Source organism: Hoplias malabaricus, chromosome 3 (assembly GCF_029633855.1).
Source record: "Hoplias malabaricus isolate fHopMal1 chromosome 3, fHopMal1.hap1, whole genome shotgun sequence".
NCBI lineage: Eukaryota > Metazoa > Chordata > Actinopteri > Characiformes > Erythrinidae > Hoplias > Hoplias malabaricus.
In genome coordinates, this window is record NC_089802.1 from 65,584,672 (window position 1) to 65,612,668 (window position 27,997).

Genomic DNA, 27,997 nt, shown 5'->3' on the forward strand with positions numbered 1-27,997 from the left:
ATAAAACATTCAAAGGGGTTATAGTGCATATTACTTGCATAAATGCAGTGTAACAGAAAAATGTGCATTGTACTGCAGCCAAAGACCATTGTTTCTCACAGTAGGTAATCTGCATTCTGTGGAAATGGCCCACATGTTAAAGAGTGACCACATATTTTGCTTACATAATTTTGCTGTTACACATTTGTAACAGATAATAAAAATATTATATTATTTGCGGTTTAGGTGATTTTATCATCATCAGAAGAGTGAGTTTGATCCCCAGTGTTGCCTCAACCATTCATGGGAAGGAATCCAAATGGCCTTGCTCATTGGGCTACCCCTCCCCATTTCTCTGCTCACAATTCCATCTAGCATATTTAGGCTAGCTGTCAACTTATCCGAGGAAGAATTTTGTAGAAATCACATGCTCGCCCTCACACTCCTGAGGCTTGCAGAGAATATTTTATATATAGGTAGACAGAGTTGAGAAATCGTTTGCACTGACAGCTTCACTTTGTATTTGTTGAAGAAGATATACTTTAAGTGAACTCTTCATCAGAATCACAGCCATCTGAGTCATCATCATCTTTATCATCATCATTGATTTCGTCATTATCGTCATCACAATCATCACTGCTCCCTCCTTCATCTTCATCAGAATCTTCCTCACTGGTAGAGTTTTCCTGTGCTTCTTGTAATGACATAGATCAAGCACACATACACACAAACAATATATATATATATATATATATATATATATATATATATATATATACACACCAACATTTTTTACCAATTCATTAAAAAATATTGACTCAGATAATATATTGACTCAGAACTTGTTTTCCTCCGAGTACTATACGGTACTATACGTTTTAACCACCCCTATAATGTAAAAGCGCACATTGAGTTTATACAGCAGGACTGTGCGTTTGCAGAGCATTGGCCATGTGTTGGTATTTGAATTTGCATCCTTGCATGAAGTACATTTCTGCCCTAAGGCTCTTGTGTAGCCTATGGTGTAAGGTCTGAGTTGAGTCAATTCAGAAAGGGCCTAAAAAAATTCTGCCTGGCGAATAACAGACAGTAACATGGTAGGAGGAGTAAATATTTCCATTCCAGTTGGAGAGAAAACCTAAGGAGACGGTGAGACAAAAAGTGAACAAGCTACCACTGATGTTACAGCTGGAGGTACTGCAAAGTTAACTTAACTACCACATTCATATTTTAATTTAAATTTTCTCCTTAAATGGAATATCTACGAGTTCTGGTTTGCTGAAATTCTGAAACTCTGTATCTTTTAGTGTGAAATTTTATGTTTGAGGGGGAAAAAAGACATTTGTTTGTACGTGGCTGAAGTTTAACTTGTCTGTAAGATTTATCCAGTTTGAATTACTACAGACACTCATTTATAAACAGAGTTGTTTAGATTTGTAGCACTTTTGGTAATGCAGTTAGCTGACTCCCATATTTGGAGACATTCCACATTAAGTAATCTGGAAAAGCAAAAATAAGTCAATATTATCCACCTATGGAGCAGGAATAGGGCAATATCTTCATCTCAGGTCATGCTTTCAATGTCTGAAAAACTCCAGATGCCTTTGCTGTACCATGAGCAGAGAGAGAGAAAGCTTGGCATACCCGGCACTGACACTGGTGCTTCATAAACACATTACGTCGGCTTCAAGCATGCAAACAGACTGTAGAGCTAGCAAATTGTGAGGAAATACTATCAAATAAATTTTTTTGATTATAATCCTGAATTTCGCCCTTCGAGTGGAACAGAAAATTAAAATAAGAGGGTGAGGAATAACACCAATATTTGTAATATTTGTAATTTGTATTATTTGTAAACTGACCAATTTTTGACAGAAATAAACATTTTAATACAAAAACTGAGAAAGCAAATGAAAAAGCACCCTAAAATGACGAAGGGGAAAATGTCAATGAAGAAGATAGCATCAGCTATGACTAATCAAACATTTAAAATTAGAAGCACCGAGAGCTGGATGTTTTCTTGACAGCTATCACTAACTTTACTTTGAGTGATATGTAGATTTTGGTGTGGGAGGAATATCTGCGCCTCTGGTTGCTTCTAGGTCTCAGTGATACAAATAAATTACTTCTAGTGTTAAAGGTGACTTTCATGACCGTAATCTAAAAATATTTTTTATATTCAGAAGCTGTTTAAGAAGATGTTTCCTCATCGTTTGCTAGCTTTCCAGTCAATTAGTGTGCTCAAAACCAGTCTAACGTTTACAAAACCCCAGTGTCTGTAAATTAATGCCTATGTTTGTGTGTTCATTACTGCTGTGGTTGTAATTGATATCAAGGGATCTATTGCCTTCTGCCTTCTAACATATAATTAACAAAAATGAAATCATGGAAAATAAGGTGAATAAGTCAAATACAAAATTCAACGTAAATAAAATTTAGTCCACCCTCAGAACAACAGTATCTACACTTTGTTTACATTGCCAAATGAAACCGCTAATGCGACATTTAAATTATGTGGAGGCAGTATATTTGCGACAGTAAATTATGGGAGGAAGTTGTCGCCATATTAGGTAATATTATTGTCATTGAGGATGAAAAATATATATAAGTATAAATAAATAAACAAAAAATGTAATACAAAATAAATAAATGGTTAAATACATTTTATCATGAAAAGATGCATAATTAATTAAATTAAAGTGATATGGTGTTTTTTGTTTTTTTTTCTCATACATTAACATTAAACCACCTCAATGAACTAACTTCAGCTAATAGTAGGCTATTTAAAATGTGTCCAACATTTCTATTCACTTAGTTCTGCATTTAAGCTGTAGTTTGTATCCACCAATATACAGGTTACAGTTACATGAAATAAGGAGGTTCTTTCATTCTTGTAAAACAAAATAATTCAGCATAATAAAATGTAATATATAAAATCAATATACAATATACAAACAATACAAAATATTGTAAATATATTAGAATAAAAAATCATAAGACTTTTTCAAAATGTTTTGAATGTGAAATATGTGTAATGTAAAATGTCAAAATGTGAAATATGTGTATTAAAAATACTAAATAATTTAAACAGTGGCAAAAGATTGACCAGCTAGGTGCAATTAAAACAAATAATATTAACAAGAGTGTGAAAGAATATTATCTTACCTATGTGTATCCTCTGTTCAATCAGAGGAAGAAAGTGCTTGGCCTCTGGGTTCTCTGGTTCATAAATAAGAACTGGATGAAATATGAAGAAAGCAATAAACCATTCAGTTTACTAAAATAGTAGAGCTGAGTTCAAAATGTAAGATATACATGTCAGTATTTTTTAGTGTCAGGAAACAAGAAGCCACAGACTTTAAAAATACTTTAAAATATTTGCTTTCAAAGTTTTCAGTTAAATATTTCTTCCACATTTGGTCTTGCATTATCATACTATCTTTGTTATTTTTAAATTTTATTGGGGAAATGTTTGGGTGGGTTTTTTTCTTATATTTCTTTGACTTTCCTTTCTCTGTGCTAAAAGATGGTGCTGTAAATAAGCCTCAGCAAGTTGCCATCTATAAATTCATTAATTCATTTTCTGTAATCACTTCATCCTGTTCAGAAAAAATTTGGGTCTGGATATCTATAATAACTGGGTGCAATGCAGAAAAACAATGGACAGTAAATCCACCTATCAACATGTATTTGTTCTGAGAGGAAACCTGACCACCAGGAGGAAATCCACACAGACACAGTGAAAACACACCAAGGCCTCTAACAGACAGTTACCTGAGGCAGGCATTGAACCCACAATCCTAGGACCCTAGAGCTGTGTGACAATGACACTAACTGTAGGGCCACCCTGCCGCCCTCCATACATACATTTTTCAAATGATATTCAGTATAGTCTTAGCAAACACCTAGCAGCACAACCAGACAGCATTGCCACGGTGACCTGAAGTCTGTCCTGCCTACATTCCACAGATATGTAAACTTTCCCACAAGAGAGAGGAACATTTTAGATCAGGTCTACTGCAACATTCCTCATGCTTACAGAGCCAGACCCTTACCACATCTGGGTCTCTCTGATCATCTGTCCTTGTCTCTAATACCAGTATATAAACCACTCATCTGTAGACAAAAACCAGTGTAGTGGAAATGAACAGATTATTAATTTTTAATAAAAGATATTATACTTTTTGGGGACTTAATATGCCGAAGTTACCTTAATATGCAGAAAGACCTTTCTCCATTTTCATAGACATCTCCAAGCCACACAAGCCCCGATGGGAATGTGAGATTAGCCAGAGCAGAGGGTACTAAACTGACACGACAGGCCCTTTTCAGGACAGTTTACGACACAGCGTCAAGAGAAAAATCTTTCAGAATGCAAAGAGACACACAGGCTCAGCCTTGATTAAAACTGTCTTCTCACACATTTTGAAAGACTGTTAAACAAAACAAAAGAATCACAAATTCCTTAATTCTTTTGTTTACCTGATGAACAAGTTGTCTATGTGTACCACTGTGTGAAATGAATTCCCTTTTAGACAAATCAGAACAGGTGGAATTAATTTACATATGTTTTAAATCACCTTTTTATATAAAGTTATGTAGAACCAATGTAGCCACATACTTGGTGTGTTATCTGGTTAGGAATTATGTAAAACGTGGTTTGTCTGAATGATATTACTTTGTGTTAACATATAATCTTTTATATTGCAAAAGTATGATTCAAAATCTTGGGGTAGTCATTCAACAGGAATCGTCTTTGTCTTGTCAAGTGTCATAAATTTTATGTGATGTCACTACCAAGGTGCAGGAAACAGCCAATCAGGAGCAAAAGATGCTCCAATCCTCAATCCCCGAGGACCAATCAGGTATTCATGGCGGGTTTTCTAAACTCTGGTTAAAAACCCAGTGGCACCAAATGACGTGGACTCTTTTCATACCCTTTTTTTGAGAGAAAGAGAGAAGCTTCGCTCCTCTCTTTTCACACCCCTTCGCTTCACTTCACACTTTTTCTCTTTTTAAGCCTTTTTCAAGGCTGAAGAGAGAAATGACACAGGTTTTGAAATGACTCTCCAGCTCTCTGCTGGCGTCAGACTCTTATGGCTTTCTTAAATAGTCTTGGGCCCCTCAAGCATGGTCCAGATAGAACAGAAGTTCTATTTTAATTTTAACTCTTGTAGAAAACTATAGTAAAAAGGACTGTAGTTATTCCAGCAAAAATTCAACGCCACACACAGAGCAATGAAAGAGACCTCAGACCTCTGACCCTCAAAGTGATGACAAAAGCTTCTGGACCAACGACGAAGAAGGCCACATGCACCCTCAAAATGACCTTCTGAGAAAAAGGCCCAGGAGAGACCGGTGTAGCGTAGTAACAGTATTTGAATTAGTTATGTTTAATGGTGATTATCACTTATAATTATTATTATTATTATTATTATTATTACTGAATTTAGATAACAACAATATTAATAATTTATCAGAGATTGAAATACTGTCAAAGCTAGGGTTGAGTTTTTAGGATTTTCAGACTCTTAGGAATAGACCCCACACACTGTATTTTTTAAAATAATAGAAATACTATATTTAGTTACTTTATTAAGGAATGATAATAAGTTGATAAACATAGCATACTCATCAAAATCTCACGGAATCCACGCAGGTGAAACCAGTCCAATTTTAATAATTGGCTAGGCTATATGACTTGTGACTATTAGATGTTGCTAAATGAGATTTAATTAACGTGTAAATTTATCAAGAGACTTAGTTAGGCCTCAGGTTCTGAAAATGAGGAATTTATGCTTGCTTACTCTTGTCGCTGTTATAACCAAGCCGATGGGTCCAGCAGATTTAATCTCCGTTCTCCGGTTCTTGGCTTCCTGTCCTCCCAATGTCACGGCTAAAGGTAGCCTTACTAGGGAGGAGACTCCCTACAGGATGAGTCAGCCACTTTCGGCGTCCTTAGACGGTGTGATGTCAGTTGGGGGATTCCCTTCATAGAGTACTGCTGGCCTGGCTGGATCGTCCCCGGAGTGAGGGGGAACGTCGCAAGGAAGCACGCTGTGTCCTCCAATCCTCAGAAGCGACGCCCTCAGAAGTCAGAGTATAACGCTAACATATCAGCTATCAACTAATCTCAGAGGTGGTATCTTATTCTGGCCAAAATAAGTTTCACCTGCTTTGATCAGTCATAAAATTAAACTTTGATTGGGCTACAAAAACGACGAACACAAAATAAAAGGTAAGTTGAAAGTTACTGACAGAGCTAATCGACTTTTTCACTGTTTTAATTTCTGTATTGCAATGCTAACTGACAGAAGGCATCCCCTGTTAGTTCGCATGAAGATCGATCTTTTAAGAGTCTTCTTGAGAGTCGGCTCCGTCAGCTTCAGAAAAGGAAGAGCAGAAGTGTAGAAAAAGCAGAGCGTAGTGTGTAGAAAAAAAACTGAGAATAAATCAGAACTGAGCGAACTCCTTTTTCATAGGTGGCGTGGTCACGCCCACTTGGGAGGTCACTGTTCTCTGATTGGTTCCTGGGTTTGGGGAGTACACGTGACCGCCTCAAGTACCCAGAGAAATAAAAATCACTTACAGTTTGGCAAAAATAGAACATCCTGGAATTAATACTTCGTATATACTTGAATATAACATAATGAGTATACTGATGCAATTACATCAACTATTCTAGTTACTAGAGATTAATTAACATTCTTTTAAATTGATAGGAATCTTTCTTCGTGATTAAAACATTAATTCACGTCACTCGATTAGTTAGTAGACAGTCACCTTAGAATAACAGAGGATAACATTAATAACACATTGCATAATACATGCTTAGATTCAGCAGAAACCTATGTGTTCGAAATAATTATTTTTTGAGAGAGAGAAAAATGATTAGGGTGGCACGTGATTTCGCAAATGTCCACTTGGGGGCACTGTTGGTCCATGTTGTTTGTCTGGTTTGAACTCGGGTTGAGAGGTCACCATTAGCGCAGTCCTGGAGCCATCTGCCGATTTTGCGATAAGATAAGCGTTCGACAGTCCAACGCTGGAGGGTAATAAAACGCTGGGGGTTCCGGGGTTCTTGCCCTTCTCGGGTGAGTTCTGTAATCCCGTCTTGAAGGCTCTGATTGAACTTTTAGGCTTAATGGAGTCATAAAATTGGGAAACCACTTAGTGTCCGTATGAATCCTTCTTGTGAGCATCTCCGGGCCACTGAAGAAGGGGGTTTTATAGTTTTATAGCTAGGTTTGTGCGTGGCTGCTAGCATACACACATTCTGTGGAATGTGAGGTCTTGATGAAAGAAAATCAAAGTTTGAATGTGTTTTTTCATTTCTTGATCTGGATCCATCCTCCACTACACCGGCATGGACGTGTCTCTCACAAGGGAGGGAAAAAAGGAACGCCAGCAGCTGCAGTGCTTCAGGAAACCTCGCCGGATAGCACAGTGCGTCCGCGAAATGCTCCCAGCTATCTCCAGTCCGTCTCCAGGGATACATAAGGTCACATGGTTTCATTTCTTTCATAACTCAGGAGTGGTGCTGAATTCTTGCTCGGATAAGCTATAGTGGTTTTAGAATTTAGGGTAATTATCATAGAGACATTCCCTCATATATTAATCTCCCTGCTCCCTCATGTATCGCTGTAATCTATTTCATTATATGAATGTATAATCAATATTCATTATTTGATATTACAATTAATAAACCAGTTGTGTGATAAAACCAGTCCTTGGTTATTTGTTTGTGTGTGTGGACCTTTCTTGTACAAAATTATTACTTAGTTATTACTTCAGATTCAATTTCAAAGCCAAGAACCTACAGCGGGTCAATGAGAATAATTCATTAATAATAATTAATTCTAGCTAATTCTGCTGTATAATATGTAAAGTCATCCAACATTATGACCTACATGTCCAAGCTAAAATTGGAGCTTAACACCATGAATTAAATAATTAATTATTAATCAAATAATAATTAATTGTCCTTGACTCCGATATGTAGTATTTATGCCACTGCAACATGTGCATAAATATTTCCACTACACCAGCTACAAAGAGTCAGAGTATGAACTGAACTGAGTAAAAAGTCAGAGTATGAACTGAAGAATCCACCTCAGCCGTACAGAACTGCTTTAAGAACACAGATTAGGGAGTTTTTGCAGAGGGGACCGATACATCAGCTGTGCTGGACTACATCAACTTCTGTGCAGAGTGTGTGACCAAGACCACTACTGTGAAAATGCTGCCCAATCAGAAACCATGGTTCAACAAAGAACTGAGGACCCTGCTCAAAGCTAGGAACACTGTTCTCAGACTCAGGGACCAGCTGGTCTACAAGAGAACGAGGACTGACCTGAGGAGGGGCATCATAAAAGCCAAGCACACATACCAACTGCACATCCAGGAGTACTTCAACCAAAATAACTCCAAAGGTATGTGGCAAGGAATAAAATAACTCACTGGATACAGTGCCACACCCACAACTGCCACAGACAGAACCCACCCAGACACACTGAATCAGTTCTTTGCTCGCTTTGACCATAAGAACAATAGCAACGTGGATGCCACCAGCCTGCCTAGATGGGCATTTGCGGACACCTCCATCCAGCTTCACCAAAACCAGGTCCGATCTGCTCTGCGCAGGATAAATACTAGAAAAGCTCCTGGACCAGATGTTGTCACCGGACGTATTCTCAAGGTCTGCGCAGACCAGCTGTCAGGAGTGTTCACAACAATTTTCAACATCTCCCTGCAACAATCTGCAGTTCACACCTGCCTCAAATCAGCCACCATCGTCCCAGTGGCAAAGAAAAACACGGTGTGCTGCCTAAACCACTACCGCCCGGTCGCCCTAACTCCAATCCTCTCTAAGTGCTTTGAGAGACTCATTATTCCTCATATCAGATCTGTCATCACAGCTGACCTTGACCAACATCAGTTTGGTCAAGGTCAGCTGGGATGCTGACAGAGGATGCTGTGATCACAGCTCTCCACTCAGCCCTCACTCATCTAGAACAGAAAAATTCATATGTAAGGATGTTGTTCGTGGACTTTATTCCACAAAACCTGGTCAAAAAACTGGGTGATCTGGGCCTGGGCAGTTCACTATGCTTATGGATATTGGACTTCCTGAGCAACAGACCCCAATTCGTCAGGATGGGAGACCGCACATCCTCAACTCTCATCTTTAACACAGGCTGTAGGGATGTGTCCTCAGGGATGTGCTCACTCCTCACATATGACTGCTCCCCCATTCACACCTCCAATAACACCATCAAGTTTGCTGATGACACCACCATTGTAGGACTGATTATGAACAAAAACGAGTCAGCCTACAGGGAGGAGGTCCAGCATTTGACAGTATGGTGTAGGAATAACGACCTGGAATTGAACCCTAATAAAACCAAGGAGATGGTCATGGATTTCAGAAGATCCACTCACACCGAGACTACGGCCCTCCTCATTAATGGAGTGGAGGTTGAGAGAGTGGAGCACTTCAAGTTCCTTGGATTACACATCTCTGTTGACCTCACATGGGCCTTCAACACCCAGTACCAAGTGCGGAAGGCACAACAGAGACTCTACTTCCTCAGGAAGCAGTGACATTCCCCAGTGACATCTACAACAGCTGACTCCAGAAAAAGACTATCTGCATTACAATGGACACTACTCACCCTGGGCAACACCCCCCCTCACTCCCCTTCAAAAAGGAGATTCAGATAATTAAAAGTAAAGACAAATAGGCTGAAACACAGCTTCTTTTCTCAGGCTGTGAAACCCCTCCCCCAACAACATTAACCATCATTAACCCTCATTTGGTCATTTGTTACACCAACCACTCCATCTTGATTGATAATCAGTGGAATCAATGGACAATGGACAATCACTCATCTTAACAGATGACTGACCCCCCCCCCAACCAATTGCACATGGTACTTTAAATAATTTAATATATTTCTTAATTATTTTTTTGTTGTTTTGCACATGTATTGATTTTGTCCTTTAACTGCTGCCTGAGAGAGGATGCTAAAACTGCATTTCACTGTTTTAACACATCATTGTTTTCTCAGCGACAATAAATCTATTCTATTCTATTCTACAGTGCATTTCACATCATTTATCATGACAGCGATTGGAAATGGGTATAGTAGCTGGATGCACCCATTAACCACTAGTGTTTACAATAGCAATGGAGGTCATAATTAGGGTGTCTATGTGGGTCATAAGCGGGGAGAGGTTGCATGATGGTTCGCTTCTCCCCAGAGTTAGGGCATACATGGACGACATGATGATCCTGATGACTACTGTGCGTTGCACACAGCAGTTGCTGGGGAAGTTAAATGAAAACCCTAGATGGGCTAGGCTGAAAGGCATTTAAATGAAAACTTGTGCAAGGAAACTGAAAATTGCTGGCAGGTGTAGGTAAAACACTACAGGTCCCAATGTGCATTGCGCTGAGGTCAGACATGGTGTTGTACTGAAAGTAAACACATAGTTCATTTCATCGAGCTTACAATTCCATCTGAGAATGCAGTACATGAAACTTTCGAAAGGAAGAAACTGATGCGGACTAAGCAGTTGAGGTGAGAGAATGCAGTGGCAGACAGATAAAAGACCAGTGGAAATAGGTGTTAGGGGATTTGTAGTCAAGTCTGCTACATCCCTGCTTTTGCAGTTTGGCATCAGGGACTGAAAAGCTGTGAATGAGTTGAGAAGTAGTTGAAAGGTCTAGTCAGTGGATGTGGATAAGAAGAACATAGAGTAGTTGGGGGAATATACTGTAAATGTGTTATAGGTTTATTACATAAAGTTCACATGGAACTGGTGGCACTGAGACTGAGCATGCATTAACGGTGACAGAGGGGCTAGGTACAGCCTTAGTCTGGGACTAAGGGGAGGGTCTGGGACACCAGACTTCTCTGTTGAGCCTTCTAGAGGTGTCGTGGGCTTAATTCAGTGGAACACTGACAAGGGTAGATCCTTACCTTATGAACCGTGTGAAGAGCTAGGGCCCAGTGAGTAAGCTTCAGTGTTAGGTGTTGCTGATTGGATCATAAATGGCCACAGCAATCCCATTGGTTTGGGTTAGGATGTAAATGGCCAAAGATTACAGAAATGTTGTGATTGCAGGAAGAAAGAGAGTGGGGTGGGCCCTATGTGAAACTCTAATGGATTGCCATTGGAAATTTTTCATCTAATCCTGTGTATGATTATTATTGTATTATACATAAAAACAAGAATTTATTTTAAATATTGATTATGCTCTTGGTACATATGACTCTAAAATAGTACTCACTCATCTGACAGAGTTTCTTTGCAAGAGTATGTTCCTTTGCCATCACAGCCTTTAGGAACTAAAATCCAGCAGCACAAAAAAACAAAAAAAACCCCACAATATTCATATATCAGTTTATTAAAATGAACAGATGTCTTGCTCTAAGTATTTGTAAGTACTTATAATCATATAAGTATTTATATGATTTTAAAATATATAAACAAATAGTTTTCAAAACAATCTCAATTTGTTGCTCATGACTGTAAATGGTAAAATATGTAGCACACAGAAGTTTTATTTAAAAAAAACTTTTCACCTCTGCAAGCAGCTCAATGGGAGCATGATGTTCAGTTGTTTCTTCATCTTCTTCACATTCTTCATTTGCTTCACTTTTTCTGTCATTTATGCCATGGTTGGTAAGTGGCTCCTTCAGGACAGGCAAATCCAGGTGCACTCTCTCCATAAACTCAGTGCTCAGAGTTTTCTTTTCTGCAAAGAGGACACACCCACACAGACCATAAAATAACCCTTTTTTAGAATAGTGTCCTAAGAAAACCTCTCAGTTGAATGGCTTTAATTGAAGTTATGCAATAACTTAATTTTGAGGGTCGGACCATGCCTCCACTCCTCCCCTCATATACTATATACCCAGCGAACTCACATCATTTCAGTGTCGGACAGTCGACTCAAATGCTCGCTCCTCTGCTCTGGGTTCATTTCTGCCGATCCTCTGCCTCATGTTTTGAGCTACGGCCCCAAGCCTCCTATTTCCTCCTTCTCCAGGTAAACAGCTACAGGACTGCCTCATGTTTGGGGCTGCATTTGGCCGCCTGCTTCCTGCTCCGACTGCTCTAAATTCTGCAACGTGTTCCGGTTTTCTTGCTCCAGACCCTCTACTCTCTCTTGATTCTACTAGTCCCAATGCAACTGGCCTCCCGATTGAACCCCGCATATGCCTCTGTCACTGGTGGCTTCCTCATGCCAGCTTCCCCACTGCTCTAACTGCTAGAAGCTCAGCAGCACACTGGGTCCCGCACAGACCCGGCTTAACTTGCTTTTACTCCTCCCACTGTGAGCGGCATCCAGAGCAAAACCCTGCATCTACCTATGACGCCGGCATGCAGCCTCCAGCGTACCATTTCCTCCTCCTCCGGCTGAACATCAAAGGGACAGCCTTGTGTTTAGGGAATGCAATCATCCACTGTCATGCCTTCTTCCCCACTGCTCCAACTGCTACAAGATTTGCAGCACACCTGTTCCCACAAAGACATGGCTGTCCTGCTTCTTCTCCCATCGCAACCAGCGTGAAATTCCGCCTCTACCTCCGCTGCCAGCATGCGGCCTCGAGCCTCCCATTTCTAGCTGAACAGCCACGGTGCTCCAAAACTATGGCATCCCCTTTGCTCATTCAGCTAACGAGTGGAACCTTCTCCTTGCCTCCACTGCTAGTGTACAGAGACCCCCACACAGCAATGCAAAGATGTCGCAACATCCTTTCTCCTGACTCAACATCCCCATCTTTCTCATCTTCCTATTATTCTTCCTCATTGTGGTTGATCTGAAAGGCATTAGCCTTGATGCCTTACTGCCTTCTCTGTCTTGCAAGTCGGTGCCTTAGAATGAATTGCATTTGAAATTAATGTTTTTATTTTGACCTAAGCTGCATTGGGATTCCTATGGAATCAGATTTGTGCCAAAAAGAATTGCACAAAAAAACCCCATAAAACTTATAACTTGCAAACAAAATATCCAGCTCTGACATTTGTGCTCCATGAATTTGGCATGTGAGCTCTGAGTTCTGTGCGTGCTCTCTCAGTTTTGTGCAGACTTTGCAGAAGTTAAATACAACTTTATTAAATGTGCATTAATTAAAGGAACAGGAACATCTTTCATAAAAAATATTTTACAAATAAACAGAAATAAATGCTCATTTATTCAGTTTTGGGCAGCACGCTGGCGCAGCAGGTAGTGTCACAGTCACACAGCTCCAGGGACCTGGAGGTTGTGGGTTCGATTCCCGCTCCGGGTGACTGTCTGTGAGGAGTTCTGTGTTCTCCCCGTGTCCGCGTGGGTTTCCTCCGGGTGCTCCGGTTTCCTCCCACAGTCCAAAAACACACGTTGGTAGGTGGATTGGCGACTCAAAAGTGTCCGTAGGTGTGAGTGTGTGAGTGAATTTGTGTGTGTGTCTGTGTTGCCCTGTGAAGGACTGGTGCCCCCTCCAGGGTGTATTCCCACCTTGCGCCCAATGATTCCAGGTAAGCTCTGGACCCACCGCGACCCTGAACTGGATAAGCGGTTACAGATGATGAATGAATGAATGAATTATTCAGTTTTATCCTGAGTAAACACATACATCACTGTGCATTTACCTCAAATCAGTATCTACGAGAGACAAACAGGTTTGTTTTCACAGTAATTTTTTTTAGACGAAACTACCTCAATATCTACATTGATATTGTCGGACTTTGCAGGTATTTCAGTGTTTTAAAACAGTAAATCACGAAGAGTATTTGTGTTTATGTAAAATCCCCACTGTGTCTCTTCACTGCTGAGCTGCAACGTGGAGTATGCATGCGCAGTCCAAAATACTTTGGACACTGAGTTGTCACAAAAATTCATTAGCCAATGGGAAGGTACAAAACTGCTTGCAAAACTTAGGGAACAGGCGTACAAAACCGAGCAGCAACAATAAGAGCAGAAACTGTCACTGCCTTGTCACTTTCTCCCGCAGTGTCTATACTGTCCCGGGCCACGTGCATATACTGTCCTGCGCTTGCATATACTGTCCCGCGGCAGTTGCATATACTGTCCTGCGCTCACATATACTGTCCTGCGGTGGTCGCATATACTGTCCTGCGCTCACGTGTACTTTCCTGCGGCGGTCACATATACTGTCCTGCGCTCACGTGTACTTTCCTGTGGCGGTCGCATATACTGTCCTCCGCTCACGTATACTGTCCTGCCGTGGTCGCATATACTGTCCTGCGCTCACGTGTACTTTCCTGCGGCGGTCACATATACTGTCCTGCACTTGCATATGCTGTCCTCCAATCGCCTATATTGTTCCGCATTCACATACTGTCCCGCAGCACTCATCTTTGGGGTTTTCCCATTTTAAGTCAGGTGAACTTATCAGGTAGAGTGTATTGTTTTTCTCCAAAAGCAAAATATTGGGTCTAAGCACACCTATTTATGATCCAGGCAAACAATATTATATAAAATTTGCATTTCTGTTAAATAAGGGCAATGAATGCAGTTTGGATTTAGCTTGAGTGCTATTAACCTTTATGGGGAGATGTGGTCTCCCCCTAGCGTTTACTGAAAAATGGTACAAGCAAATGACAGGAAATGGACAGAAGCAGTAAATGTGTTCGCTGTGTATCAGCTAAGGTATAACAGCATGTAATTAGCAAGAGCTAAATTATGTCAGGTAAACCAACAATTTCTATATTACATTACATATACTGCTTACATTGTCTAGAAAGTTTAAAATTATAAAGCATTATGTAGGCAAGCCTAACTAGAACCATTATTATTAGTAGTAGCAGTAGTAGTACAACATAGTGTTAGTGTAGCATTAGTATAGACTTCTGCTTGATTTATTCAGGATTTCAGAAATACGAGTTCACCTCACCCCAAGATAGGGCTGTAGATAAAGAGTGCAGGTACTGCCGCACAAGTACAGCTGCTTCACTGAAGCATCTTAATCAGCGGCACACTAAGTATGCAGTTCATTTCCTTGAGAATGAAAAAGGTAAACCTTTACTTTGCATCATCTTAGAAATCTGATTTAGTAAAGTCGTAATATTCAGACATATGGGTTGTAATGCAAGTCAACTGTGAGATGTGCATTGTTATACCACACGTTACTACCTTTTTTTTAAGGTAATTAAGCATGCACCACATTTATTTGAGTCAAATAATTGCTGTCAAAATATTTATTGGCAACTGTACACAAACTCCATTCATTCATTATCTGTAACCACTTATCCAGTTCAGGGCAGGGGTGGGTCCAGAGCCTATCTGGAATCATTGGGCGCAAGGCCAGAATACACCCTGGAGGGGGCTCCAGTCATTCACAGGGCAACACACACCCACTCACACCTACAGACACGTTTGAGTCACCAATCCACCTACCAACGTGTGTTTTTTTTTGGACATTGAGAGGAAACAGGAGCACCCAGAGGAAATCAACGCGGACACGGGGAGAACACACCAAACTCCTCACAGACAGTCACCTGGAGGAAACCCATGCAGACACAGGGAGAACACACCACACAGACAGTCACCTGGAGGAAACCCACGCAGACACAGGGAAAACACACCAAACTCCTTACAGACAGTCACCCGGAGCGGGACCTAAACCCTCAACCTCCAGGACCCTGGAGCTGTGTGACTGTGACACTACCTGCTGCGCCACTGTGCCGCCCTACACAGACTCCATATTTTACAATTTTGCTATAACACAAGAAGCCAGATTAAGCTATTCCAATCTATAGCAAACAAAATTAGACATGATAAAACTTAACTCAAACATAGCATGGATATTAGTATTTTGTTTTTATGAAAAAACTAACGCATATGCACTCAATGTAAGGTATTTTGTATAAATTGTGCTGTAGTTTGAATGTTAGATCCTCTTTTGTAAGTTTCTTTGGATAAAAGCGTCTGCCAAATGCATAAATGTAAATGTAAATGTAAATATCATGATTTTTTCCCCAACAGAGAAATTTACAATACCTTGTCTCCAAGGAAGGCAAAGATACAAAGCGGAGTCACTGGCACTGCTCAAAATGTGGTAAACTGATTGCCAGGCAAAACAACTTTAAAGTCCACCTGGAAAGACACGGTAAATTATGAACTCTGTTGTTTCTGTCACGCCCTTGTCCTGTCGTGTCTGTTTTCCCCGCCATGTGCTCACTTAGCACATGTCTCTGTTTGTTATTGTTCATGTCTCCGCCCTTGTTCCTCCTCCTCATCAGTGCTATTTGTTATCCTGCCCCTTCATTATCTGTTCCAGGTGTCCGGTGTCTGTGTCAGGTATTTAAGTCCTCTTGTGTCACTTCCTGGTTTGTTGGTCATTGTTTTCCCGTGTCATGTTTCCAGTTGTCTAGTCCATCTTTACTATTATTCGTTTCCTTTGTCATGTTACTCAGTCTAGTTTGTCTGTCTCCGCAGTTTTCCATTGTTGTTATCGAGTCTGTCTATCTCCGTCGTTTCCTCAGTTGTGATGTTGTTCTCCACCGTTATTTGTCTTTGCTTTTGTTATATTATGTTTAAATAAACGTCTGTGTTATTAGCGTGTGCGTCCGCCTCCGTCCGCCTCCGTCAGTCCCCGCGATCCTGACAGTTGCCACTTAACAAATACATGGTCAAGTCATATCATAATCACACCACTTGTTTCTACATTTACTGTCCATCATATCAGCTCCTATTTAACATATAGGAGCACTTTGTAGTTCTATAATTACAGTCTGTAGTCCATACTGTGTTATGCCCCTTTCACCTGTTCTTCAATTATCAAGACCCCCAAAGGACCACCAGACAGCAGATATTTTTCTGCTGGTGAATAATTCTTAACACTGCAGTGACGCTGATGTGCTGGTATAGTTTTATTGTGTGTTGTGCTGGTATGAGTGGATCAGACATAGCAGATTATTGAAGAACAGGATGAAAGTGGGATAAAGTATGTAGAGAATTACAGTAGTTTGTAATTATAGAACTACAAAGGTAAATGGCTTATATGGTAAACTGGAGTGAACCTGGTAATAAAGGTGTGGCTATGTGACTCGGCCATGCATATACAATTTATATCAGCATGTAGAGGACTAAAAATGTAACATTTACTTACAGGATGAAAAAGCTGTTATACAAGGTATATTCTTTGCTTTTTAGCTTTCATTCCTCCACATAAAACCCATCCAGGAGATAATTTCTTATCAGTTTTGATAAAAGAATCTATTTCATATTAAACATTCTTTTGGAAATATAATATGCATTATTTTTAGAAATCCTTGCAAATAAAGAAATTCTACTTTCACTCCCCCTTTTGCAGTTGATAATACACCAGAAAGTTCCCAGTCACATGCAGACAAACAAATTTTCAAGTGTCAGTTTGTGAAAGTGCATTTGCAAGTAGTGCAAATTTGAGAAGGCATAAACGGCAGCATCATGCTGTAAACCCAGAGCCTATTTGTTGTGTAGATGTAGAAAGAGGCATTTTCTTCACAGCTAAAAAAGTACGAGGGCAGAGAGTGCCAATACACATAAGTAAATCAACAACATTACAGGTAATAGGCTGTGAAGTAGACGATTGCAGAAATTTCATGGCCTTGGCAAACATCAGTGGAAAACCAGGTGTTGAATGTGAACACTTGAGCAGAGTCCATTTTGCCTCCCCGTATAAAATACCTGCCTCATTACAAATACAGTCAATCCAGTCTATGGTAGACAAAGGCCTTATCTCACTGGAAAAAGAAAAGGAATGCACAGGTGTGCACAAACTAGCAAAAAAAAGGGAGCTTGTACAGTGTTCCCTGTGTTTTATGAGGTGCATGGTTATTCAGGCTGGTATTTTTACTTCTCTGTTTTCACTGGCACAAAGGAGGCCTGGAGTTTTTTTGGCAGAACTCGAGTTATATTTGACAAGGTAATGGGAAAATGGTCCTGCCAGTGTAGTTGTTCACAGCTGCACTAATATATATTTGGTCATGTGGTGGCTTTTCCAATCAAGGAAAGAACTTCTAATTGAAGAAAGGTGCACTAGTGATAGTGACAGTGAGGTCACTGATTTTTTGGATTGTGAGTCCATAGACTTCTTCACTGAAGAACAGATTGTGACAATGACAAATTACCTCTGGGAACATAAGCAAATTCCAGAGTTCTGCCACCTGAGCTTAAACAAAAGTCAAAAGAAGTGCCAGACAAAATTGAGCCAGTCAAGACCATTCTGCCCCGTACCAACACCTCCTGATCTATCAGCTTCTACAGTGATAACAACAAATGCTTCTGTGTGTGGGCTGTACAAAGTAAAAAGGGGTAGGTTTCTTATTTCATATCAATAATTGTTATAAGTTAGGTTAATATGCAAATTTTACTTTTCCAGCTGACATGTAACCTAATCCTACTTTTTAATTAGGCATCACAGTAGTTATGAAAACCTGCCCAGTATGTGACAATCAGATTAGATTTCAAGAATATAGTATGGGATACCACAATTTCAACAACAAAACCCTGCTGTCTATGCCACTGTGTTCAATGCTTACCACAGCAGTAAAAGTATATGACAGCAATAATGTCCTACCACTTCATATTATTGTTTCATTTCCTGTGCATATATTTAAAGTTATAGATGCTATTTAATGATAAATATTTAAAGTCATTGAACGATACCTTTTTTGTGCTGGCTGGCTAAGGGGAAAGCAGGTATCGGAATAAATGGCAGAATATATCTGTTTGGTGATGGTAAGCATGTTATTATCAACTTTCAAAATGGGCAGTGTGATTCTTATAATGAATTAGTTTCTAGGTATTGTTTCTTTTACAGATCAAGACAAGCCAGTACCAACAGAAGTGCCTGATGAGAATGCTGGGAGTGATGCTGACATCCCATTCCCTGCAGGAGTGACCAAAAAAAAGGAAGATGACAAAGAATGTTTAGATTTAGTTTAGTTTTTCTGGGAGAAAATGCAAAACGTCATGCAGGCCAGCAATTCTCTGTGACGCTCTTCCCAATTATGGCAGAGAATGAGGTATGTTTCTAAAATTTTAATACTTATACAGTCAATGCCCATTTCGATGTACACCTAACTTATATTTACACTAATTGTACAACTTTTCAGGTCCTTTTCAGGCAAGCTTTCAGGAGACATGGGACCTTGCGAAGTGGGACATACAGTGTCCACTATATATATATATATATGAAAAACAGCATAAAGGAAACTTACTTAAATATCTTCAAAACAAATACAACAAGACTATAGTTTTGTCCAAAATACTAAAATGTTAAATTAAATAATAATAATAATAATATTATTAAATAATTAAAAAAATAATAAGAATTTTACATTTGGAATAATAAACTCCATTCAGAATGATTGAGCTCTGTAGTGAACTGAGTTGGTCTGATCTTTTCAGTCAGTGATTGGACGAATGGAGTTCAAATGGTATTGGCTTTCATGGCCAGCAGGTGAGCTCGTTATCTTATTTTAAAATGCTGCTTTTAACGTTGTTGGTTTGGCTTTGGAACGGCATAAAATACGGCGTCCTGGAGGTTCAAAACGGCATTTTTACGGCATTTTAAACCTTGGTATTTTAACGCCGTAAAAGACGGCGGTATTTATACTTTCACGGCATAATTAACGATGCTATACCAGGAGACACGCCATATTTTTTGGCTATTTCTAAAGTAAACGTGTCTTTTAGATGCCGTTTTTTGACAATCTTGGCATTCCATACATTGGTGATGTGTGACAGCAGCAACAGGTGCACAGAACTTGTGCAGCTTGCGCACAAAACTCAGAGAACACAGGCAGAAATCGAAGCACTCATGCACAAAACTGAGAGAGCATGCGCTCTAGAAGTTTTATGTTTGAAATTATTTTTTGGGGCGATTCTTTTTGGCACAAATCTGATTCCATAGGGACCTATACTCCTCTGATCAATTCTTCTTCCTTAGTAATAAAACAGAGTTTCTGCTTTTGGGTCCAAAAGTGGCAAGAAACAAACTATCAGATTAAATTTTAAATGTCGCAGACTTTCCAGTTATACTTGGTTCAGCAGCAAAAATTATCATCTGGATTTGACCCGGATTTATCATTCAATCAACTCTCAGGCAGCATCAATAGGACAGCTTTTTTACACCTTTGCCAAGATAAGAAATGCCTTATTCCTGCATGACGCAGAAACATTTGTACATGCATTTATTACTTTAAGACTATTGTAATGCACTACTGTAAGGATACACTACCAGGAATTTATGCAAACTTCAACTAGTTCAAAATGCTGCAGTCAGGGTTCTCACTAAAACTAGAACATTAGAACATATCAGTCCAGTTCTATCATAATCTCACCGGCTGCCTGTTAAATTCCATATCGCTTACAAAATTCTATTATTCACCTATAAAGGTCTACATGGGCTCACTCCTGAATACCTGCAAGATCTTATTTCCTATTTATGAGACACCATGATTTCTCAGGGCGGCATGGTGGTGCAGCAGGTAGTGTTGCAGTCACACAGCTCCAGGGACCTGGAGGTTGTGGGTTCGATTCCCGTTCCGGGTGACTGTCTGTGAGAAGTTGGTGTTGGTGTGTTCTCCCTGTGTCCGCGTGGGTTTCCTCCGGGTGCTCCGGTTTCCTCCCACAGTCCAAAAACACACTTTGGTAGGTGGATTGGTAACTCAAAAGTGTCCGTAGGTGTGAGTGAATGTGTGTGTGTTGCCCTGTGAAGGACTGGCACCTCCTCCAGGTTGTATTCCTGCCTTGCGCCCAATGATTCTAGGTAGGCCCTGGACCCACCATGACCCTGAACTGGATAAGCGGTTACAGATAATGAATGGATGAATGAATTAATGATTTCTCAGATCACAGAGTACAGGCTTCAGCTGGGGGAAGAGCCTTTTCTTTTTCTAAAGCCCCCAAATTCTGTAATGATCTTCCAGAAAATGTTCAGGATTCAGACACAGTCGAGTCTTCAAATCTAGGCAGAAAACGTTGGGTTACTTGACGTAATCCCTCGTTCTTTGATAACAGAGTGAGGTGTTTCACTATGGGAATCGCCTTGGGCATGACCAACTACGGAAGCTCCAATTGCATCACGTCTGTCAATGACAGACAGGTCGACTTGTGTGCTCCGCCTCTCCCCCTTAGTCACAGTCGTCCTCCCTGAGAGGGTTATTCTAGAGAGATTTCTTCCCATCCCAGTGCAGGGAGGAAAAGTGGTTGAAACACCTCACTCTGTTATCAAAGAACCAGGGATTACGTCAAATAACCCAACGCTCTTTTTCTAACTTCACTGTGTTTCACTATGGGAGATATAGACTATTCCCGGACTGCACTCTAGACAATAGAAAGAAGGCTCTGGATAAATTTCCCATTAGAATGAAAGCAAGCACTGCTTCCACACACTTGCTGAACACCCGTGGTGCTAAAGACAGCCCGAACAGGACCGTTTGATATTCATAGGCTTTGCCTTTGAATGCAAACCTGAGATATTTTCTGTGTGCGGGGTAAATATCTATGTGGAAAAAAAGCATCTGACAGATCGATTGTCACAAACCAATCGTGCTGACGAATCGACTGTCAAAGCACTTTGTGTGTTAACATCCTGAATGTGTATTTGTGTAGATGGAGGTCTAAGATAGGGCGGGGTGCCGCGCCCTCTTTCTTTGGAACGACAAAGTAGCGGGAGTAAAAACCCTGCTGAATTTCCCCTTCTGCAATCACTTTGATCGCTTTTTTAATAGGGAAATAATCTCGTCCCTTAGAATGCGAGCTGAATCCTTGCTGGCCAAAGAGACCAACATCCCGTTGAATTTTGGCGGTTTCATAGTAAACTGTAGTCCGTACCCCCGGGAAACTGTGGACTGAACCCATGGATGAATTGCGATTGCACGCCACTGGGCTGCCCGAGTTGCAAATGAGCCTCTGTCGCGGATTGATGACGGTCTCACGGGGAGACAGGTGTCTCCGCCCAAAGAAGGGGCGTGAGGCCCCTCTAGTGGCCATAGACAGTATTTTGAAAAGTGTGGATCACATCGCCCTTGGCTTTCCGCCTGGCTGCGATAGTGCCTTCTTTATTTTTATGTCCGTAAAACTGAGTGGTTGGTGACACACGGAACGTAGAAAAGCCCCTGTATCTCCTCTTTCTCTAGAACTGGAAAAGAAGGTGGAATAGGGGTTCCCAGAAGTTCCATAACTGGGGAGCCCTCTGAACACAGAAAACTGGGGCTGTAGCTTCTCTCCAATTTTCTCCATTTGGTGGGAGAAGGAGAGGTTAAGGGAGGAAGCTGACGGGGAGTCAGGCAGTCTGCTTCTTCTTTCCTTCTGCGGGGGATGGAGGTGGACGGTTCTTAGCTGCTACAGCTGCAAAGGACTGTTTTCCCTACGGCCTGGGTTAACTGTTTTAGGTCACTGACTGACCTGTTGAACCCCCGTGTTTGGCCTCTGAGCTTTGCCCCCCCCCATACCTAGCTCTTACAGCCGTGGCTGCAAAGCCTTGCTGAGCTGATGAAAGGGGGCGAGGCACCTGTCTGATTGATTCTGTGAGGTGATCCGCTTTACTGGGTAGAGAAATGTTGGAGGAGGCTGAGATGATGCGGCAGTTAGGATGGAGGCGGTAGGTCACTGAAGACTCTACTGTTGGGGTTCCAATCAGCCCCAGCTCCGCCATCCCATTAATTTCCAGCTTAGAGCAACCCTTCATGGGAAACTTGCTCTTAAAAGGGCTGGATCAGCAGCGACCCATCTCCTTCATGCAGGCAGGGACCGCAGGAAGAAGCTGTCTAATTGAGGGTTGCGCCGGAGGGAGCCTTTTTCCATCATAAAGGTCCCTTTCTGCTCCTTCTCCGTTCAATGCTGCTGGCCAAGGTATGGCCAGTTTAGCGGCAGCCTGTTTACACACCTCATATAGGTTATTGTCAGCCTGAGAGCCAGTGTCAGATGCACTGAGTGGTCTGGGCTCTTGGGCCGGGAAGATGGAGTCATCCTCCTCGTCCTCCTCCATGTCGCCCACACCGAGGAGGTCAGAGTTGCATCGCCCTCAGAGTCCTCAGCCCCCGTCTTCCCTTCCGCTTTAGTGAGAACATCCTCAAAAAGGGAAGGCATTTCGGGGGATCCAGCTTCTATCATGTCCGCCCAGCTCATGGAGGCTCGCGGCTGATGGTCGCTGGCTGTAGCTTTGGGTACTGCCCCAGACAGATAGGGGTCCTTTTTGTTTGCTACAGCCACTCTCAACCTCCTCTCTCTTACTTTCTGTGGCATCAAAACACAGTGAGTGCATGTTTGCGGGTCTGCCAGTGACGCTTGGGCGTGTTTATTGCCTATACACACAATGCCCAGTGGGTGAGGGTCCCTGCCCAAGATGGTGGCTCCGCATGACGCTGGACACGGGTGAGATGCTGCCTCTTTAATGTCTGGTTCCTTCCCTTTGGCGGGGGTCGAAACCGAGGACATTGTGGTTGAGAGGGGAGAGAACTTAAGTTTGGTACTTAAGTTTAATTAACGTCAACTAGGCCTGATAAAAGAAATATCAAACAAATCTTGAAAAGTTTCCCCCCTCCCATATAGTAATGTGCCACAAACAGGAAGTTAATATCACCAACCATTCCCATTTTATTAAGGTGTATCCATATAAATGGCCCACCCTGTATACTATGTTTGTATCAGTACACATGAGCATAACAGCAGACCTATGTGATGTATAGGGTCCTCTTATTTTTGTCAATAATTTGTATGTAGATTGACCAGCGGTCCCTTGGTTCCTCCCAATGTTTCTAGCTCAGGTATGAGTGAGTTTTACCTTGCCACTGTCGCCCCTGGCTTGCTCTCATGGGGGGTATTACATTTCATGTTAAAACTTTTGTCTTTACTGGAATTCTGTGAAGCTGCGTTGTGACAACATCAGCTGTGAAAAGCGCTATACAAATAAATTTTAATTTATTCTACCTAATGCTATTCCTCTACCATCTCACACGGCGCTCAGTCATGCACTAGTTTATTAAAAACAGTTAATTTGTGGACTCACTAAACCCCTTTTCACTCACCTATTCATGATCCAGGACAAAATAAATAAATAATACTAAACTATAGGTAAGAAGAATAAAGTTAAAACTGTACAACAGTACAAAGTACAGTATAAAAATTATTAAAAAGTGAGCAGTGTGTAACACTTAACTGCATGTCTGCAGTTTTTGGGGTTTAGCTTCATACGCATTCCAAAGCCACCCTGAACTCTTCCCCAAAAACATCAGAGTTCACCACCCCATTTCAGCCTTTACTAGCATACTAGCAAAATAAGGTTTATAGAAAAAAGCACAACTTATACTTAATTTTCTTTAGTGACCTAAAATAGATTCTTCCATGATCATTCCAAAGGACACTTTCTGGTATTATTATTAATAATTAACCTTTGTTACCTTTCCCCCTCAATTGTCCTCCAAATTTAGTAACTGCCAGCACCTCCTGTTACCCATGACTCCCCAAAGCAAAGTTGGAAGGTGTGAGGGCTCGCATTAGTGTGGTCTGAGACATGTGGAGCCAGGGATTGTATCCTTTTGAACTGATGGTATTATAAGGCCTTTGAATAGTATGGACTAAACTATGACATGTAAATGTCAACGTTTTTTGAAGAGGTACAAATTGTCCTTGGATTGGTGGCTGACAAAATAATCCAGTAAACAATGGATGGTGCAACAAGGAACAAAAAAAAATGTACTGATCCCTCTGAACTCATGCACAGCTAAGCCGTATTCCGTCCAAAAAAAACAAAACAAAAACAACACACAAATACATGAGTAAACAACATTAACAATGTTACCGCTGTCATTATTGTGGTTTCCAGGAGATGACTTATTTGCCCATTTTTCTTCTACTCCATGCATGGTTATGTCTCTGCGGGACAGAGGCTGTAAAACTGCTTGGCTCCTGGGGTAAGGGATTACAAAAAAGGAAATGTATTAGAGCTTACTTGAGCGCATGAGCACCCCTGGCATCCAAAGCCCATAAACCACAGCCATTCAAGATCTCAGACAGAGGATACAGACAGCAAATTATTTAATTTCTCCTGTGTAACACACACAGACAAATAACAAACATAATACCAGGGATAAAAAACATGCAATTTATGGTGTATGGAAGAAGTATGTCTTTTGCATCCCAGCAAATTTGAGATTTACATTACAGTAATTTTCATGAAAATACACTAGGGGGAGCCCCAGGAGCAAAAAAAAAAAAAAACCATCTCATGTGCAGTGTTCCTTTGAATGAAAACATTAAAATATATTTTTGGCCAAATATTTTATGTGAATATTTTATATTCACTTTTACCTGCTGAAGTTAATTGTGATATGTCCTTTATCAAGAGCTGCTGAAGGACATATCCATTGAGGCTGTGTGCTGGATTTAAGAGACCTAAAACAAGCAGAAATGTTATTTAATTACTAATAAACACGTCATTCTAGCATTGTAATGGCTAGTGCCATCCCACAAACTTGAATCCATGAAAATTAGCTCAGGATAAGGATAATTTTGATGATTGTTTTCAGCTTAGGATATGCTTATATTGACTGAAAATTATAAACATATAACATTTTATTTTGTTAATTAATTATGTACCAAGATTTTATTTATAGAAACATAACATTTTGTATGGCTATATCAAAGGAATGAAAACTAATGCTGTATTCAGCTATAGCTCATAAGTGTGTCTGACCTAGGACAACTGCATAAAAAATGGCCGTTTAAGTAGACAAGCTAGTGTCCTTGAGTTCAAAATATGATCCTAGTCACAGTAGTCAGTAATTCCATTTACACTACTCTGTCTATGTTAAAGAGCACTGGTTCTTTTTCAGACAAAATGTTAGGAGCTTTAGCCAAATGATGCATTAATCAGTCTCTCTCTCTGTGTTTGTGTGTGTCTATATATATATATATATATATATATATATATATATATATATATAAAATAACTGCTGAAATGAGAACTCTCTTTAGCTTAAACCTACTTGGGTTTCGAACGGACTGATTTGTTTAATGCCGGTGCTAAAAAGAAAAGAAAGAAGCAAATTTATTAAATAGGGTGAATATAAATCAGCATTTGATTACAGGGTTTTAAAGAAATCAATAATAAGTTAATTTTCATTATGATTGAAACAGCTCTCAGATATTCATCCATTCATTATCTGTAACTGCTTATCCAATTCAGGGTCGCAGTGGGTCCAGAGCCTACCTGGAATCATTGGGCGCAAGGCAGGAATACACCCTGGAGGGGGCGCCAGTCCTTCACAGGGCAACACAGACACACATTCACTCACACCTACGGACACTTTTAAGTCGCCAATCCACCTATCAATGTGTGTTTTTGGACTGCCGGAGGAACCCCACACAGACACAGGGAGAACACACCAAACTCCTCACAGACAGTCACCCGGAGCGGGAATCAAACCCACAACTTCCAGGCCTCTGGAGCTGTGTGACTGCGACACTACCTGCTGCGCCACCGTGCCGCCCGCTCTCAGATATGTTAATTCTTAATGTCAATATATATGATTTGTCTAAAGTCACTTTAGTTCATTTAACTTTAATATATAATTCTATGTATTTACCTCCTGAACTCTGAGCTTCTTCTTTTTCTGGTACTGCACCCTGGAAGTAAAAGCAAACTAAATAATCAAAGAAAATTTATAATGGTGGTGTATATTAGGCAAAAGAGAATATACTTTGTCTTTGTTGCAGTAGCAGGTTTTATTCCTCTGATAAGATTTTGGCTAAATGCTAGAACAGGTACTGACTTTGGGTGATTAGTTCTAGATCCCTGACTCATTCAAAGATTGTAAATGGAGCTCCATCACTACAGAGAACCGAGTTCCAATGATTTCCAGGCCAGTGTTTATCTCTTATGTGGATCCAGGTTACCGGGCAGCAGTCCGGGTAAAGAAACCCAGACCTCCATCTCACTAGCTCTCTCTTCCAAATATTCTTGGGGGATACAGAGCGTTCCCAGGCTAGTCGAGACATAAACAGTCCAGTGTGTTCTGGGTCTTCCTTGGAGTCTCCATGCCTGAAACACCCCACTACAGATTTTATCATAGATATATAAGTTAACAAAATAAATTGGATTTGGATGAACCTCCCTGCAAATATTATCAGTTCAAGAACACTTTCAGTGAAAATCAATCTGCAGGCAAGCAGTGGATGGACACTGATATGGAATTACACCATAGACCTGCGCATACTGAATTAAGGCAAAGGTGTGCTAAAGAATTAAATTTAAGCCACTTTTCAGGCATTAGAGGATTTTTCTTCCTCACTTCTACATAGCTATCATTTTGATGAACAGGGTTAAGTTTAAGGCTTTCAAAATATTTTGCAAATATTATGTAACCATAATACATATAAAACTACTTGTATTAATGTACCTTTTCTGGGAGTTTTGAGGAGTTGCCAACACACAATAACCTGAAATATAAAGATATATCTTAAAACATTTCTGAACAGAGGAAAATGACAAGCCTCAAAAGCGTATTAGAGATAACTACGATATAAAAAACACTTTAGTTTAAACATATCTATAGACTTAAGAATACCTGCTCATATTTCCGTGTTAAAATTACAAAAGCACCAATTTTACCGCGCCCTTAGGTAGCTAATATTGTAGGCCGTGTGTTTGTAATAAGTTGCTGATCTATAATAAAGGCAAGGTTTTAGTCGGTTTCTCTGGTACTACTTAAGCCCAACATGTTTTCGTTTCCAAGGCAACAGGCGCTGATCCCTCCTTAATGTTCCGGGTGAAACACGAACCGCAAAGCTGCGTACTCACACATAACTTCAGTCACTACACCAACGTTCCTGACATACTACACACATGAATACTATACATACTACACACGAATACGCAGGTCCTGTTTTTCACAACAGGCTGTATACAATCTTTTTCACATACTTTTCAGCAGATTGAGAGAAAGTTTTTTAAAAGTTCTGAGACTGCAAAACATTAATCAGACTGGGAGAAAATCCAGGCTTATCTTT

At 40.5% G+C, this 27,997-nt stretch overlaps 1 protein-coding gene across 3 annotated transcripts; it reads right to left on the minus strand.

Moving 5' to 3' along the window:
* On the minus strand, nucleotides 1-27,829 carry erich2 (glutamate-rich 2). 3 transcript variants are annotated; one of them, XM_066666430.1, is made up of 10 exons: nucleotides 27,556-27,829; nucleotides 27,388-27,427; nucleotides 26,575-26,614; nucleotides 25,975-26,011; nucleotides 25,298-25,381; nucleotides 24,789-24,895; nucleotides 11,571-11,743; nucleotides 11,276-11,333; nucleotides 3,145-3,216; nucleotides 1-670 (listed from the first exon to the last, which is right to left on the minus strand). In XM_066666430.1, exons 1-10 carry the CDS (start codon nucleotides 27,561-27,563, stop codon nucleotides 522-524), a joined length of 768 nt encoding a protein of 255 aa, XP_066522527.1. In that variant the 5' UTR covers nucleotides 27,564-27,829; the 3' UTR covers nucleotides 1-521. The 3 variants fall into 3 exon arrangements, with proteins under 3 accessions (XP_066522527.1, XP_066522526.1, XP_066522528.1); XM_066666429.1 differs by having other exon boundaries at nucleotides 1-673; XM_066666431.1 differs by lacking the exon at nucleotides 1-670 and adding an exon at nucleotides 853-1,478.
* Between the last annotated feature and the right edge of the window lie 168 nt (nucleotides 27,830-27,997).

Bases quoted from the DNA above. Each gene is read 5' to 3' on its own strand.
- erich2 (XM_066666429.1), bottom strand. The intron at 26,615-27,387 runs GTACATTAATAC...TTTTACTTCCAG, and splicing joins CCTCAAAACTCCCAGAAAAG to GGTGCAGTACCAGAAAAAGA. The intron at 11,744-24,788 runs GTAACATTGTTA...TCCTCTTTGCAG, and splicing joins AAACCACAATAATGACAGCG to AAAAGAAAACTCTGAGCACT.